At 46.0% G+C, this 16,482-nt stretch overlaps 1 protein-coding gene across 1 annotated transcript; it reads right to left on the reverse strand.

The window, feature by feature from the left end:
• Positions 1-1,266: 1,266 nt before the first annotated feature.
• LOC132822486 (dynein heavy chain-like) lies at positions 1,267-10,669 on the reverse strand. The gene is made up of 7 exons (XM_060835862.1): positions 10,646-10,669; positions 9,232-9,315; positions 8,434-8,811; positions 5,052-5,555; positions 3,351-3,518; positions 1,881-2,090; positions 1,267-1,755 (listed from the first exon to the last, which is right to left on the reverse strand). Exons 1-7 carry the CDS (start codon positions 10,667-10,669, stop codon positions 1,267-1,269), a joined length of 1,857 nt encoding a protein of 618 aa, XP_060691845.1.
• Positions 10,670-16,482: the final 5,813 nt, after the last annotated feature.

Genomic DNA, 16,482 nt, shown 5'->3' on the forward strand with positions numbered 1-16,482 from the left:
GGAATACTTCATCCAATGAAGGATCAGCATTCCGAAAGTGAAGGAGTACTTCACTGGCAGAAGGAGTAGCATTCCGAAATTGAAGGATTACTTCGCCTGGTGAAAGAGCAGCATTCCAAACGTGAAGGACTACAGCACCGGGAGAAGAAGTAGCGTTCCGAAAGTAAAGGATTAGTTCAGTCGATGAACTATCAGCATTCCGAAAGTGAAGGAGTACTTCACCGGGTGAAGGATCAGCATTCCGAAAGTGTAGGATTACTTCACCTGATGAAGTATCAGCATTCCGAAAGTGAAGGATGTTTTTCACCGGGTGAAGGCCTAGCATTCCAAAAGTGAAGGAGTACTTCCCCCATTGAAGAATCAGAATTCCGAAAGTGAAGGAGTACTTCACCGGATGAAGGAGCAGCTTTCCGAAAGTGAAGGAGTACTTCACCCGACGAAGGTTCAGCATTCCGAAAGTGAAGGAGTACTTCACCCAATGAAGGTTCAGCATTCCGAAAGTGAAGGAGTACTTCACCGTGTGAAGGAGTAGTGTTCCGACAGTGAAGGAGTATTTCAGCTGGTAAAGGATCAGGATTCCAAAACTGAAGGAGCACTTCACCTCATGTAGGATCAGTGCTCCGACAGTGTAGGAGTACTTCACCGGGTGAAGGATCAACATTCCGAAAGTGAAGGATTACTTCGCCTGATGAAGGATCAATATTCCGAAAGTGATGGAATATTTCACCGGGTGAATGGGCCGCATTCCAAAAGTGAAGGAGTACTTCACCCATTGAAGAATCAGAATTCCGAAAGTGAAGGAGTACTTCACCCGATGAAGGAGCAGCTTTTCGAAAGTGAAGGAGTATTTCACCGCGAGGAGTAGCGTTCTGAACGTGAAGGACTACTTCACCGGGAGAAGAAGTAGCGTTCCGAAAGTGAAGGATTAGTTCAGTCGATGAAGTATCAGCATTCCGAAAGTGAAGGAGTACTTCACCGGGTGAAGGATCAGCATTCAGAAAGTTTACGATTACCTCACCTGATGAAGTATCAGCATTCCGAAAGTGAAGGAGTATTTCACCGGGTGAAGGCCTAGTGTTCCGAAAGTGAAGGAGTATTTCACCCAATGAAGGATCAGCATTCCGAAAGTGAAGGAGTATTTCACCAAATGAAGGAGCAGTTTTCCGAAAGTGATGGAGTACTACACCCGATGAAGGGTCAGCGTTCCGAAAGTGAAGGAGTACTTCACCCGGTGAAGGAGTAACATTCAGAAAGTGAAGGAGTATTTCACCCACTTAAGGGATCAGCATTCCGAAAATGAAGGAGTAGCTTTCTGACAGTGAAGTAGTACTTCACCTGGTGAAGGATTAGCATTCCGAGAGTGAAGGAGTACTTCATCTGGTGTAGGATCAGTGCTCCGACAGTGAAGGAGTACTTCACCCAATGAAAGATCAATGTTCCAAAAGTGATGGAGTACTTCATCCAATGAAGGATCAGCATTCCAAAAGTGAAGGAGTACTTCAGCAGAACAAGGAGTAGCGTTCCGATAGTGACGGAGTACTTCACAGTGTGAAGGAGTAGCATTCCAAAAGTGAAGGAGTATTTCACCTGATGAAGTATCAGCATTCCGAAAGGGAAGGTGTATTTCTCCTGGTGAAGGAGTAGCGTTCCGAAAGTGACGGAGTATTTCACCCGATGAAGGATCAGCATTCCGAAAGTGAAGGGGTACTTCACCCGATGATGGATCAGCATTCCAAAAGTGAAGGAGTGCTTCACCTGGTGAAGGAGTGGCGTTCCGAAAGTGAAGGAGTACTCACCTCATATAGGATCAGTGCTCCGACAGTGTAGGAGTACTTCACCCAATGAAGGAGCAGTGTTCCAAAAGTGAAGGAGTACTTCACCTGGTGAAGAATCAGCATTCCGAAAGTGAAGGAGAACTTCACCTGATGTAGGATTAGTGCTCCAATAGTGAAGGAATACTTCACCGAGTGAAGGATCAGCATTCCGAAAGTGAAGGAGTATTTCACCCAATGAAGGATCAGCATTCCGAAAGTGAAGGAGTGCTTCACCATGTGAGGGAGTAGCATTCCGAAAGTGAAGGAGTATTTCACCTGGTGAAGAATCAGCATTCCGAAAGTGAAGGAGAACTTCACTTGATGTAGGATTAGTGCTCCAATAGTGAAGGAATACTTCACTGAGTGAAGGATCAGCATTCCGAAAGTGAAGGAGTACTTGACCTGCTGAATGAGCAGTGTTCCGAAAGTGAAGGAGAACTTCACCTAATGAAGGCCCAGTTTTCCGATAGTGAAGGAGTACTTCACCGGGTGAAGGATCAGCATTCCGAAAGTGAAGAAATATTTCACTGGGTGAAGTGGCAGCATTCCAAAAGTGAAGGAGTACTTCACCTCCTGATGGATCAGCATTTCGAAAGTGAGGGATAACTCCACCTGATGAAGGATCAGCATTCCGAAAGTGAAGGAGTACTTCACCATATGAAGGAGTAGCATTCCAAAAGTGAAAGAGTATTTCACCCAATGATGGATCAGCATTCCAAAAGGGAAGGAGTACTTCTCCTGGTGAAGGAGTAGCGTTCCAAAAGCGAAGGAATACTTCATCCAATGAAGGATCGACATTCAGAAAGTGAAGGAGTACTTCACCTGGTGAAGGAGTAGTGTTCCGACAGTGAAGGAGTATTTCACCTGGTGAAGGATCAGCATTCCAAAACTGAAGGAGTACTTCACCTCATGTAGGATCAGTGCTCCGACAGTGTAGGAGTACTTCACCGGGTGAAGGATCAACATTCCGAAAGTGAAGGATTACTTCGCCTGATGAAGGATCAATATTCCAAAAGTGATGGAATATTTCACCGGGTGAATGGGCAGAGTTCCAGAAGTGAAGGAGTACTTCACCCATTGAAGAATCAGAATTCCGAAAGTGAAGGAGTACTTCACCCAATGAAAGATCAACGTTCCAAAAGTGAAGGAGTACTTCACCTGGTGAAGAATCAGAATTCCGAAAGTGAAGGAGTACTTCACCGGATGAAGGATCAGCATTCCAAAACTGAAGGAGTACTTCACCGGGGGAAGGAGTAGTGTTCTGAAAGTGAAGGAATACTTCATCCAATGAAGGAGTAGCATTCCGAAAGTGAAGGATTACTTCACCTGGTGAAAGAGCAGCATTCCGAACGCGAAGGACTACATTACCGGGAGAAGAAGTAGCGTTCCGAAAGTGAAGGATTAGTTCACTCGTTGAAGTATCAGCATTCCGAAAGTGAAGGAGTACTTCACCGGGTGAAGGATCAGCATTCCGATAGTGAAGGAATACTTCACCGGGTGAAGGATCAGCATTCCGAAAGTGTAGGATTACCTCACCTGATGAAGTATCAGCATTCCGAAAGTGAAGAAATATTTCACTGGGTGAAGTGGCAGCGTTCCAAGAGTGAAGGAGTACTTCACCCAATGAAGGATCAGCATTCCAAAAGTAAAGGAGTACTTCACTTCCTGATGGATCAGCATTTCGAAAGTGAGGGATAACTTCACCTGGTGAAGGAACAGCATTCCGAAAGTGAAGGTTTATTTCACCGCGTGCAGGAGTAGCGTTCTGAAAGTGTAGGAGCATTTCACTCGATGAAGTATCAGCATTCCGAAAGAGAAGGAGTGCTTCAGCGGGAGAAGGAGTAGCGTTCCGAAAGTGAAGAAATACGTCATCCAATGGGGGGTCAGCATTCCGAAAATGAAGGAGTACTTCACCGGAAGAAGGAGTAGCATTCCGAAATTGAAGGATTACTTCACCTGGTGAAGGAGCAGCATTCCGAAAGTGAAGGAGTGCTTCACCAGATGAAGGGACAGCATTCCGATAGTGAAGGAGTATTTCACCCAATGAAGGATCAGCATTCCGACAGTGAAGGATTAGCTTTCCGACAGTGAAGGAGTACTTCACCTTGTGAAGGATCAGCATTCTGAAAGTGAAGGAGTACTTCACCAGAACAAGGAGTAGCGTTCCGAAAGTGAAGGAGTACTTTGCCCAATGAAGGATCAGCATTCCGAAAGGTGAGGAGTACTTCACCGGTGAAAGGATCAGCATTCCGAAAGTGAAGGAGTATTTCACCTGGTGAAGGAACAGCAATTCGAAAGTGAAGGTTTATTTCACCGCGTGAAGGAGGAGCATTCCGAAAGTGTAGGAGTATTTCGCCAGAACAAGGAGTAGCGTTCCGAAAGTGAAGGAATACTTCATCCAATGAAGGATCAGCATTCCGAAAGCGAAGGAGTACTCCACATAATGAAAGATCAACGTTTCGAAAGTGAAGGAGTACTTCACCCAATGAAGGATCAGCATTCCGAAAGTGAAGGAATACCTCACCATAAGAAGGAGTAGCATTCCGAAAGTGAAGGAGCACTTCACCGGGTGAAGGAACAGCATTCCGAAAGTGAAGGTTTATTTCACCACGTGAATGAGGAGTGTTCCGAAAGTGTAGGAGCATTTCACCCGATGAAGTATCAGCATTCCGAAAGTGAAGGTGTACTTCACCTGATGAAGTATCAGCATTCCGAAAGTGATGGAGTATTTCACCCGATGAAGGAGTAGTGTTCAGAAAATGAAGGAGTATTTCACCCACTTAAAGGATCAGCATTCCGAAAGTCAAGGAGTACTTCACCGGGTGAAGGAGTAGCGTTCCGAAAGTGAAGAAATACTTCATCCAATGGGGGGTCAGCATTCCGAAAGTGAAAGAGTACTTCATCGGAAGAAGGTGCAGCGTTCCGAAAGTGAAGGATTACTGCACCTCATAAAGGATCAGCATTTCGAAAGTGTAGGATTACCTCACCTGATGAAGTATCAGCATTCCGAAAGTGAAGGACTATTTCACCGGGTGAAGTGGCAGCGTTCCAAAAGTGAAGGAGTACTTCACCCAATGAAGGAGCAGCATTTCGAAAGTGAAGGAGTATTTCACCAGATGAAGGATCAACATTCCAAAAGTGAAGGAGTACTTCACCGGGTGAAGGTGTAACATTCCGAAAGTGAAGGAGAACTTCACCGGATGTAGGATTAGTTCCAATAGTGAAGGAGTATTTCACCTGCTGACGGATCAGCATTCTGAAAGGGAAGGAGTACTTCACCGGGTGCAGGAGTAGCGTTCCGAAAGTGAAGGAGTACTTCATCAGAAGAAGGAGTGGCATTCTGAAAGTGAAGGAGTGTTTCATCTGGTGAAGGATCAGCATTCCGAAAGTGAAGGAGTACATCACCTGGTGAAGGATCAGAGTTCCCAAAGTGAAGGAGTATTTCAGCAAATGAAAGATCATCATTCCGAACGTGAAGGAGTACTTCACTGGGTGAAGGAGTGGTGTTCCGAATGTGAAGGAATATTTCACTCGATGAAGGATCAGCATTCCAAAAGTGAAGGTGTATTTCACCTGGTGAAGGAGTACCGTTCCGAAAGCGAAGAAATACTTCACCTGTAGAAGGAGTAGCGTTCCAAAAGTGAAGGAGTACTTCACTGGAAGAAGGAGTAGCGTTCCAAAAGTGAAGGAGTATTTCACCTGGTGAAGGAGTACCGTTCCGAAAGCGAAGAAATACTTCACCTGCAGAAGGAGTAGCGTTCCAAAAGTGAAGGAGTACTTCACCGGAAGAAGGAGTAGCGTTCCAAAAGTGAAGGAGTATTTCACCCAATGAAAGATCATCATTCCGAAAGTGAAGGAGTACTTCAACCGATGAAGGATCAGCATTCCAAAAGTGAGGGAGTACATGACCTGGTGAAGGAGCAGCATTCCGAAAGTGAAGGCGTACTGCACCAAATGAAAGATCATCATTCCGAAAGTGAAGGAGTTCTTCACCGGGTGAAGGATCAGCATTCCGAAAGTGAAGGAATATTTCCCTCAATGAAGTATCAGCATTCCGAAAGTGAAGGAGAACTTCACCTAATGAAGGATCAGCGTTCCGAAAGTGAAGGAGTACTTCACCGTGTGAAGGAGTAGCATTCCGAAAGTGAAGGAGTACTTCACTTGATATAGGATTAGTGCTCCAATAGTGAAGGAATACTTCACCGAGTGAAGGATCAGCATTCCGAAAGTGAAGGAGTACTTGACCTGCTGAATGAGCAGTGTTCCGAAAGTGAAGGAGAACTTCACCTAATGAAGGCCCAGTTTTCCGAAAGTGAAGGAGTACTTCACCCAATGAAGGATCAGCATTCCGAAAGTGAAGGAGTACTTCACCGTGTGAAGGAGTAGCATTCCAAAAGTGGAGGAGTATTTCATCCAATGATGGATCAGCATTCCAAAACTGAAGGAGTACTTCACCTCATGTATGATCAGTGCTCCGACAGTGTAGGAGTACTTCACCGGGTGAAGGATCAACATTCCGAAAGAGAAGGATTACTTCGCCTGATAAAGGATCAATATTCCGAAAGTGATGGAATATTTCACCGGGTAAATGGGCCGCATACCAAACGTGAAGGAGTACTTCACCCGATGAAGGAGAAGCTTTCCGAAAGTGAAGGAGTAGTTCACCTGGTGAAGAATCAGAATTCCGAAAGTGAAGGAGTACTTCACCGGATGAAGGATCAGCATTCCAAAACTGAAGGAGTACTTCACCGGGGGAAGGAGTAGCATTCCGAAAGTGAAGGATTACTTCACCTGGTGAAAGAGCAGCATTCCGAATGCGAAGGACTACATTACCGGGAGAAGAAGTAGCGTTCCGAAAGTGAAGGATTAGTTCACTCGTTGAAGTATCAGCATTCCGAAAGTGAAGGAGTACTTCACCGGGTGAAGGATCAGCATTCCGATAGTGAAGGAGTACTTCACCGGGTGAAGGATCAGCATTCCGAAAGTGAAGAAATATTTCACTGGGTGAAGTGGCAGCGTTCCAAGAGTGAAGGAGTACTTCACCCAATGAAGGATCAGCATTCCAAAAGTAAAGGAGTACTTCACCTCCTGATGGATCAGCATTTCGAAAGTGAGGGATAACTTCACCTGGTGAAGGAACAGCATTCCGAAAGTGAAGGTTTATTTCACCGCGTGCAGGAGTAGCATTCTGAAAGTGTAGGAGCATTTCACCCGATGAAGTATCAGCATTCCGAAAGAGAAGGAGTGCTTCAGCGGGAGAAGGAGTAGCGTTCCGAAAGTGAAGAAATACGTCATCCAATGGGGGGTCAGCATTCCGAAAATGAAGGAGTACTTCACCGGAAGAAGGAGTAGCATTCCGAAAGTGAAGGAGTACTTCACCAGATGAAGGGACAGCATTCCGATAGTGAAGGAGTATTTCACCCAATGAAGGATCAGCATTCCGACAGTGAAGGGTTAGCTTTCCGACAGTGAAGGAGTACTTCACCTCGTGAAGGATCAGCATTCTGAAAGTGAAGGAGTACTTCACCAGAACAAGGAGTAGCGTTCCGAAAGTGAAGGAGTACTTTGCCCAATGAAGGATCAGCATTCCGAAAGGTAAGGAGTACTTCACCGGTGAAAGGATCAGCATTCCGAAAGTGAAGGAGTACTTCACCTGGTGAAGGAACAGCAATTCGAAAGTGAAGGTTTATTTCACCGCGTGAAGGAGGAGCGTTCCGAAAGTGTAGGAGTATTTCACCAGAACAAGGAGTAGCGTTCCGAAAGTGAAGGGGTACTTCATCCAATGAAGGATCAGCATTCCGAAAGCGAAGGAGTACTCCACATAATGAAAGATCAACGTTTCGAAAGTGAAGGAGTACTTCATCCAATGAAGGATCAGCATTCCGAAAGTGAAGGAATACCTCACCATAAGAAGGAGTAGCGTTCCGAAAGTGAAGGAGCACTTCACCGGGTGAAGGAACAGCATTCCGAAAGTGAAGGTTTATTTCACCGCGTGAATGAGGAGCGTTCCGAAAGTGTAGGAGCATTTCACCCGATGAAGTATCAGCATTCCGAAAGTGAAGGTGTACTTCACCTGATGAAGTATCAGCATTCCGAAAGTGAAGGAGTATTTCACCCGATGAAGGAGTAGCGTTCAGAAAATGAAGGAGTATTTCACCCACTTAAAGGATCAGCATTCCGAAAGTCAAGGAGTACTTCACCGGGTGAAGGAGTAGCGTTCCGAAAGTGAAGAAATACTTCATCCAATGGGGGGGTCAGCATTCCGAAAGTGAAAGAGTACTTCATCGAAAGAAGGAGCAGCGTTCCGAAAGTGAAGGATTACTGCACCTCATAAAGGATCAGCATTTCGAAAGTGTAGGATTACCTCACCTGATGAAGTATCAGCATTCCGAAAGTGAAGGACTATTTCACCGGGTGAAGTGGCAGTGTTCCAAAAGTGAAGGAGTACTCCACCCAATGAAGGATCAGCATTTCGAAAGTGAAGGAATACTTTACCCAATGAAGGATCAGCATTCCAAAAGTGAAGGAGTACTTCACCGGGTGAAGGTGTAACATTCCGAAAGTGAAGGAGAACTTCACCGGACGTAGGATTAGTTCCAATTGTGAAGGAGTATTTCACCTGCTGACGGATCAGCATTCTGAAAGGGAAGGAGTACTTCACCGGGTGCAGGAGTAGCGTTCCGAAAGTGAAGGAGTACTTCATCAGAAGAAGGAGTAGCATTCTGAAAGTGAAGGAGTGTTTCACCTGGTGAAGGATCAGCATTCCGAAAGTGAAGGAGTACATCACCTGGTGAAGGATCAGAGTTCCCAAAGTGAAGGAGTATTTCAGCAAATGAAAGATCATCATTCCGAACGTGAAGGAGTACTTCACTGGGTGAAGGAGTGGTGTTCCGAATGTGAAGGAATATTTCACTCGATGAAGGATCAGCATTCCAAAAGTGAAGGAGTATTTCACCTGGTGAAGGAGTACCGTTCCGAAAGCGAAGAAATACTTCACCTGCAGAAGGAGTAGCGTTCCAAAAGTGAAGGAGTACTTCACCAGAAGAAGGAGTAGCGTTCCAAAAGTGAAGGAGTACTTCACCCAATGAAAGATCATCATTCCGAAAGTGAAGGAGTACTTCAACCGATGAAGGATCAGCATTCCAAAAGTGAGGGAGTACATGACCTGGTGAAGGAGCAGCATTCTGAAAGTGAAGGCGTACTGCACCAAATGAAAGATCATCATTCCGAAAGTGAAGGAGTTCTTCACCGGGTGAAGGATCAGCATTCCGAAAGTGAAGGAATATTTCCCTCAATGAAGTATCAGCATTCCGAAAGTGAAGGAGAACTTCACCTAATGAAGGATCAGCGTTCCGAAAGTGAAGGAGTACTTCACCAGAAGAAGGAGTAGCATTCCGAAATTGAAGTATTACTTCACCTGCTGAAGGATCGGCGTTCCTAAAGTGAAGGAGTACTTCACCGGTGAACGGATCAGCATTCCGAAAGTGAAGGAGTACTTCACCTGCAGAAGGAGTAGCATTCCGATAGCGAAGAAATACTTCACTGGGTGAAGGGGTAGCATTCCAAAAGTGAAGGAGTACTTCACCCAATGAAGAAGCTGTGCTCCAAAAGTGAAGGAGTACTTTACCTGATGAAAGAACAGCATTCCGAAAGCTTGTGATATTAAATAAACCTGTTGGACAATAAGCTGGTGTTATGTAATTTTTGACATTGTCCACTCAGTCCAACACCAACATCTCCAAATTATGCTGATCTCTGTCTTACCTGTGACTCCAGATTCATTGGTGGTTGACTCTTAAATATCTAGCAAACCCAGTTGTGTTTAACCATTATAAAACCTCTGATAAATGGAATTAAACCAGGCAGAGAACCTTGCATTGACCTAGACAACTGCTTCGAAAATGGCAGAAACATTCTGTCAACACTGCTGTTGTAAGTCCTATTGTCCAAAATCCTATAAGCCTGCTGTGAGTCCTCCTTACTAACATCTGCAGGCTGGCGTGATTGTAACAAGGTCTGCCAGATGGACCTCATAGAATATGGGTTCCCTGATTGGGGCTGTTAATTCGGTCAAATCAGGGGCCCCTGGCTGACAGATAGGAATAGGAGTGTCAGACATCCTGAGCATTCGGAGCTTGCTTTAAGGAAGTTGGATCAGTGTCAAGGACTCTCTATGTGTAAAAAAATGGTATCTTAATAATATATAACTGACCTCAGTGGAATTATTTCAGGGGTTTGTGCCAAAACTGAGACTGTTGTGACACAAACTTGTCAAACACCAGCCTGACGCAGTCATTCTCATTAAATAATCTTAGATATTATATCCCAGATACCATCCCCGTATGTATGTCCTGCCCCCCATGACAGGATATCAGAGATGGTAGTATAGTAATATATAATGGGGAGGGATTTGAACTGGGAACGCTCAGCCTCATGGTATCTCATGGCATCAGGTCAAACAAGAATAAATCCTGCTGATCACCAACGACGGTCAATCTCTCTCTCTCTCTCCTTCTCTGTCTCACATGCACACGCACACCCTGTTGAATCAAATCTTCTCAATATTGAACACCACTTGGAGGAAGTACTGAGGATAACAAGGGTATAGAATGAACTGTGGTGGGAGGCTTCAATATCCCATTGCCAAATGTGGCTTGGTAGCATCATTACTGATCGAGCTAAAGGACACAGCTGCTAAACTAGGGTGATGAGGAAACCAAAAAATGGTTTTTGACCTCACCTTGACCCATCTACCTTTGGCAGATGCACCTGTCGATGACAGTATCAGTTGAAGTGACCACTTCCCAGTCTTTGTGGACATAAAGTCTCACCTTCACATTGAGGATACTCTCCATCGTAATATGTGGCACTTCCACTATGCTAAAAAGGATAGATTTTGAACAGATTTACCAAAACAAGATTAAGCATCCATGACAAACTGTGGGCCATGTCCTACCTGCCTATCTTCCTTTCCACCTATCCACTCCATCCTCCTCTCTGACCTATCACCTTCATCCCACCCCCATCCACCCATTGTTCTCTTTGCTACCTTCCCCAACCCTCATCCCTGACCTATCACCTTCATCCCCACCCCCACCCACCTATTGTACTCAATGCCACTTTCTCCCCACCCCCATCCTTCTCTCATTTATCTCTCCACCCTTCAGGCACTCTGCCTTTATTCCTGATGAAGGGCTTTTGCCCGAAACGTCGATTTTCCTGCTCCTCGGATGCTGTCTGAACTGCTGTGCTTTTCCAGCACCACTCTAATACAGAATCTGGTTTCCAGCATCTGCAGTCATTGTTTTTACCCAGTTGATTTTAACTCTACTGCAAATTCTCTTGCAAGGATGTCTGCCTTGAAGATGTTTTCCTCTTCTCTCTACCAGAATCGCAGGGAGTCTCTCTCCCACTGCAACTCCCAGGTCATCTCCTCTGCCATGAAGCTCTTCAACCATGTCTTGAAACAGACTCGCTACCACAGCCACATTTGCTTCCTCAGTGCCTGCCTCTGTAACCAACTCATCCCACACGGACTTCAGACCACCTTTAAACCAGCAGAGTTTGGAACCGAACAGGACAAACAGTACAGACTACAGATTCAAAAACACCAGCAAGTTCTCCTTCAAGATCCTCCGCTCCACGCTCGCAGCAATGCGCCGGCAGCTAACCTCTCTACAGTCAGCCCTGCCTCAGCTGAGGGCCACACTCTCTCAGAATTGCAAAGGACCCCTTCTGTACTACATTCTCAGGAGAATTCATACTCTCAACAAATAGTATTTCAACACCATCTCAAACATCAAAAACTGTAAGTACAACAAACTTTTACCTACCCACCTCCATAACCAATACTCTTCAAACATTCCAGTGGATTCCCCCGGCCTCTGGAACTGCTTGGACACCATTAGCCATGCAGCTGGTGCAGCTACCATCCCCATGGTGATTGGTGACATCACTTCCGGCCCTCACAATTCATCATGCACCACACGTGACATCACTTCTGCCCCTCACATCATCACTGATGTCACATGCACAGTGACTTCCGCTCCCATTACTGCCGTGTTTGCCATCACTTCCGCCTTCACCAAGCCACTCACCTGCATTCTGCTGACACGCACCCCCCACCCAACAGATCCCACTGACACTATACCCACCCCCCCCAGAACCCTGAGGGGAACACCATCCCTGCTCATGACTCGACCCCCATTCCCCCTAACACTACACCCACTCCAGTTACAGGCTATGCCCCCACTCCCAGCTCCACACTTACACCAGGCCCTAGCTCCCAGCCCTGCCGAGTTTTCACCATCCCTCCAGACTCCCCCCTCACTGAGGACGAACGATCAGTACTCAGCAAAGGACTCACTTTCATCCCCCTCCTCACATGCATCAATTAATTTAATACACGTCATGACGTCGAACCCTTCTTCCATCGCCTCCGAGTTTACTTTTACAATCAGGATTCCCGCCCACCTTCCGAGGACCCCTTTGCCCACCTCCAACACACTCCATCCACCTGGGCACCCCGTGCTGGCCTATTACCCGCCCTCAACCTCTTCATTTCCAACTGCCGCCGTGACAGTAACCGCCTCAACCTGTCTACCCCCATCCCTCGCTCCAACCTCTCACCCTCAAAATGCGCAGCCCTCCACTCCCTCTGCTCCAATCCCGACCTCACCATCAAGCCAGCAGATATACAGGATGCAGTGGTAGTCTGGCACACTGACCGCTACACCACTGAAGCCAGGCGCCAACTCGAGAACATCTCCTCCTACCACCCCCCTGACCATGACTCCACCCCATCATCACCAAACCATCATCTCCCAGACCACACAAAACCTCATCACCTCAGGAGATCTCCCACCCACAGCTTCCAACCTCATAGTTTGGGAACCCCGCACTGCCTGGTTCTATGTCCTTACACCCAACACATTCCACCCTGACCTTAAATTTACCTGGACCATCTCTGACACCTCCCTCCCCTTCCTGGACCTCTCCATCTCCATTAATGATGACCGACTTGACAATGACATTTTTTACAAACCCACCAACTCCCACAGCTACCTGGATTACACCTCTTCCCACCCTACCTCCTGCAAAAAGGCCATCCCGTATTCCCAATTCCTCCACCTCCACCATATCTGCTCCCAGGAGGACCAGTTCCACCACAGAACACACCAGATGGCCACCTTCTTTAGAGGCTACAATTTCCCTTCCCACCTGGTTAAAGATGGCGTCCAACGCATCTCGTCCACATCCCGCACCTCCGCCCTCAGACTCCACCCCTCCAACCATAACAAGGACAGAACCCCCCCGGTGCTCACCTTCCACCCTACCAACCTTTGCATAAACCAAATCATTCGGCGACATTTCTGCCACTTCCAAACGGACCCCACCACCAGAGGTATATTTCCCTCCCCACCCCTTTCCACCTTCCACAAAGGCCACTCGCTCCGTGACTACCTGGTCAGGTCCACGCCCCCCTTCAACTCACCCTCCCGTCCTGGCACCTTCCCCTGCCACCGCAGGAATTGCAAAAGCTGCGCCCACACCTCCTTCCTCACCTCCATCCAAGGCCCTAAAGGAGCCTTTCACATCCATCAAAGTTTTACCTGCACATCCACCAATATCATTTATTGTATCCGTTGCTCCTGATGCGGTCTCCTCTACATTGGGGAGACTGGACGCCTCCTAGCAGAGCACTTTAGGGAACATCACTGGGACACCCGCACCAATCAACCACACCACCCCGTGGCCCAACATTTCAACTCCCCCTCCCACTCAGCCGAGGACCTGGAGGTTTGAGCCTCCTTTACTACCGCTCCCTCACCACCAGACGCCTGGAGAAAGAATACCTCATCTTCCGCCTCGGAACACTTCAACTCCAGGGCATCAATGTGGACTTCACCAGTTTCCTCATTTCCCCTTCCCCCACCTCACCCCAGTTCCAAACTTCCAGCTCAGCACTGTCCCCATGACCTGTCCTACCTGCCTATCTTCCTTTCCACCTATCCACTCCACCCTCCTCTTTGACTTATCACCTTCATCCCACCTCCATTCAACCATTGTACTCTTTGCTACCTTCCCCCACCCTCATCCCTGACCTATCACCTTCATCCCCTCCCTCACTCACCTACTGTACTCTATGCTACTTTCTCCCCACCCCCACCCTCCTCTCATTTATCTCTCCACCCTTCAGGCACTCTGCCTGTATTCCTGATGAAGGGCTTTTGCCCAAAATGTCGATTTTCCTGCTCCTCAGATGCTGTGCTTTTCCAGCACCACTCTACTCCAGAATCTGGTTTTCAGCATCTGCAGTCATTGTTTTTACTTGTGGACCATCAACAGCAACAGAATTATATTCAACCGCATTTGTAACCTCATAACCCATCACATCTCCCTATTCTATCAATGCCAACAAGTCAGGGGATCAACCTAGGTATAATGAAGAGTGCAGGATGGCATTCCGAAGGAAGCACCAGAAAATATGGTGTCTACCTGGTAAAGCTACATCATAGGACTGCTTGCATGCCAAGCAGTGTAAGTATCGTACAATTGACAGAGTTAAACAATCCAACAATAACAGACCAACTCTAAGCACTGTAGTGCTGTTACCTCCTGCCATGGATGATAGTGAACAATTCATTGGAGTAGGAGAAGGAAGAGAGAGCTTTACAAATATTCCCATCCAATGATGTGGGAGGCCAGCACCTCAGTGTAAAGACAAAGCTGAGTCAGAAGTGCTGAATGGCTGATCTCTTCCTGATGACCCCAACATTGTAGAATCCAGCCTTTAGGAAATTTGGTTCACTCCACACGTTATCAAGGAATGACTGAGACCCTTGGTACTGCAAATGCTATGGGCCCTGACAACTTTCCAGGAATAAGCTGCATGGTCCAAAGTAAATTATGGCCCTTATCAAGCTATTCCAGTTTAGTTGCAACCCTGACACTTACCTGGCATTGTGGAAAGTTATTCAGGAATGTCCTGTCCATAAAAACACATCAAATTCAACCTGGCTAATTACCAACCATCGATCTATTCTCAATCATTAGCACAGTGATGGAAGGTGTCATCAACAGTGCTATCAAATGATACTTACAAAACAGTAACCTGCTGACTGACCCTTTGTTTCGGTTCTCCTATGTCTACTCAGCACTTTGTCTATGTTGGCGAAAGTGATAATGAGGGAAATCAAGAGAGAAAGTGAGGTGGACTGTCCTTGAGGTCAAGGAAACATTTTGCTGAGTGTGGCATCAAAGGGAGTTGGGGGTAAAGTCTCTGCTGATTGGAGTCATAGCCAGGACAAAGGAAGATGACTGTGGTTGGAGATCAATCATCCCATCTCCAGAACAACGCTGCGGGATTTCCTCAGAGAAATAGTCTAAAATTTTGGTTCAAACTATTTAGAAGAGATGTTAGGAAGCACTTTAACACAATCAGGATGGTAAGGGTTTGGAACTCTCTTCTATGAATAGTAATTGATGATACATCAGTTGTCAATTTTAAATTTATGATAATTTTTTGTCAGGCAAAGATATTAGGGGATATGGGTACAAGGTATGCGGGATTAGTCCACAGATCAGTCATGATATTACTCAATGGCAGAATATGCTCAAGGAGCTGAATTACCTACTACTGTTCCTAGTAACTTAGGCCCAATCACCTTCACTTGCTTCAGAAGTGCCTTTCCCTCCATTATGAGATCAGATGTAGGGATATTTCCTGACATTGCACAATTTTCAGCATTTTTGCAACTCGTCAGATAATGAAATTAAAGTAAAATTCTCTAGATCTAAAATAAATGCAGAAGATGCTGGAGAACCTCTGCAGCTCTGCGCTGATAGTTGTGCACCAGGTCAAGCACTGTGTTTTAAATATGGTCCTGGTGCTAAGGATCCAAGAATATTCCTAACAGTTGTGAGTTCATCTGCCTGTGGCGAGAAGGAAAACTGGAAGATTGGGGCACTATCTGGACGTGGTAATGAGACAAGTTTGGGAAAGTAGCATCAGAAATCTCATGAAGTCACAAGAAGGGAAACCCTCAGTGAAAACTGACAAAATTGACATTTGGCTGATATCTGGTCAAATTCAGCCAATTAACAATAATTTTTCGATTTGACAGTTGAATTGTAAGTTATAAAATAGTACTTATGTATTTAGATTATAGATAAATAGAATAATCCTAAAGTAGTCTATACATGGTTGAAGATAATTGGCACAGTTATGTCAAATTCTACATTCTCAAAAATTGCTGAGTGAAACACTGGGACCAACAGTTTGAATAGGTGGCTACATTCTGGATTAGTGCTGGAAGAGCACAGCAGTTCAGGCAGCATCCGAGGAGCAGTTCCCATTCACCTTAACTGTTGCTGTGACTGAATCTTAAGTGCATGGAATGATCTGCTCTGTAGACAAAACAGCAAATAGTGGCTTGTTATATTTTAATAAAGAAGCATAAGACTTGTTATATATTCATAGCTTATTCAGCATAAATATCACATAGCTTCTGACCACGGAACTGTTCCATTCGCAACACCCAGCCTCTCCACCCCACCCTCTGCAGAGTTCCCACGCAGTTGGTCATTGACTGCTTATTCAGACAACATCTGTCAACTTTCCACTGACTCATTCAAGGAATGTCATATGCCCTTCCATCAAAGCAAC

Source organism: Hemiscyllium ocellatum, chromosome 14 (assembly GCF_020745735.1).
Source record: "Hemiscyllium ocellatum isolate sHemOce1 chromosome 14, sHemOce1.pat.X.cur, whole genome shotgun sequence".
Classification (NCBI taxonomy): domain Eukaryota; kingdom Metazoa; phylum Chordata; class Chondrichthyes; order Orectolobiformes; family Hemiscylliidae; genus Hemiscyllium; species Hemiscyllium ocellatum.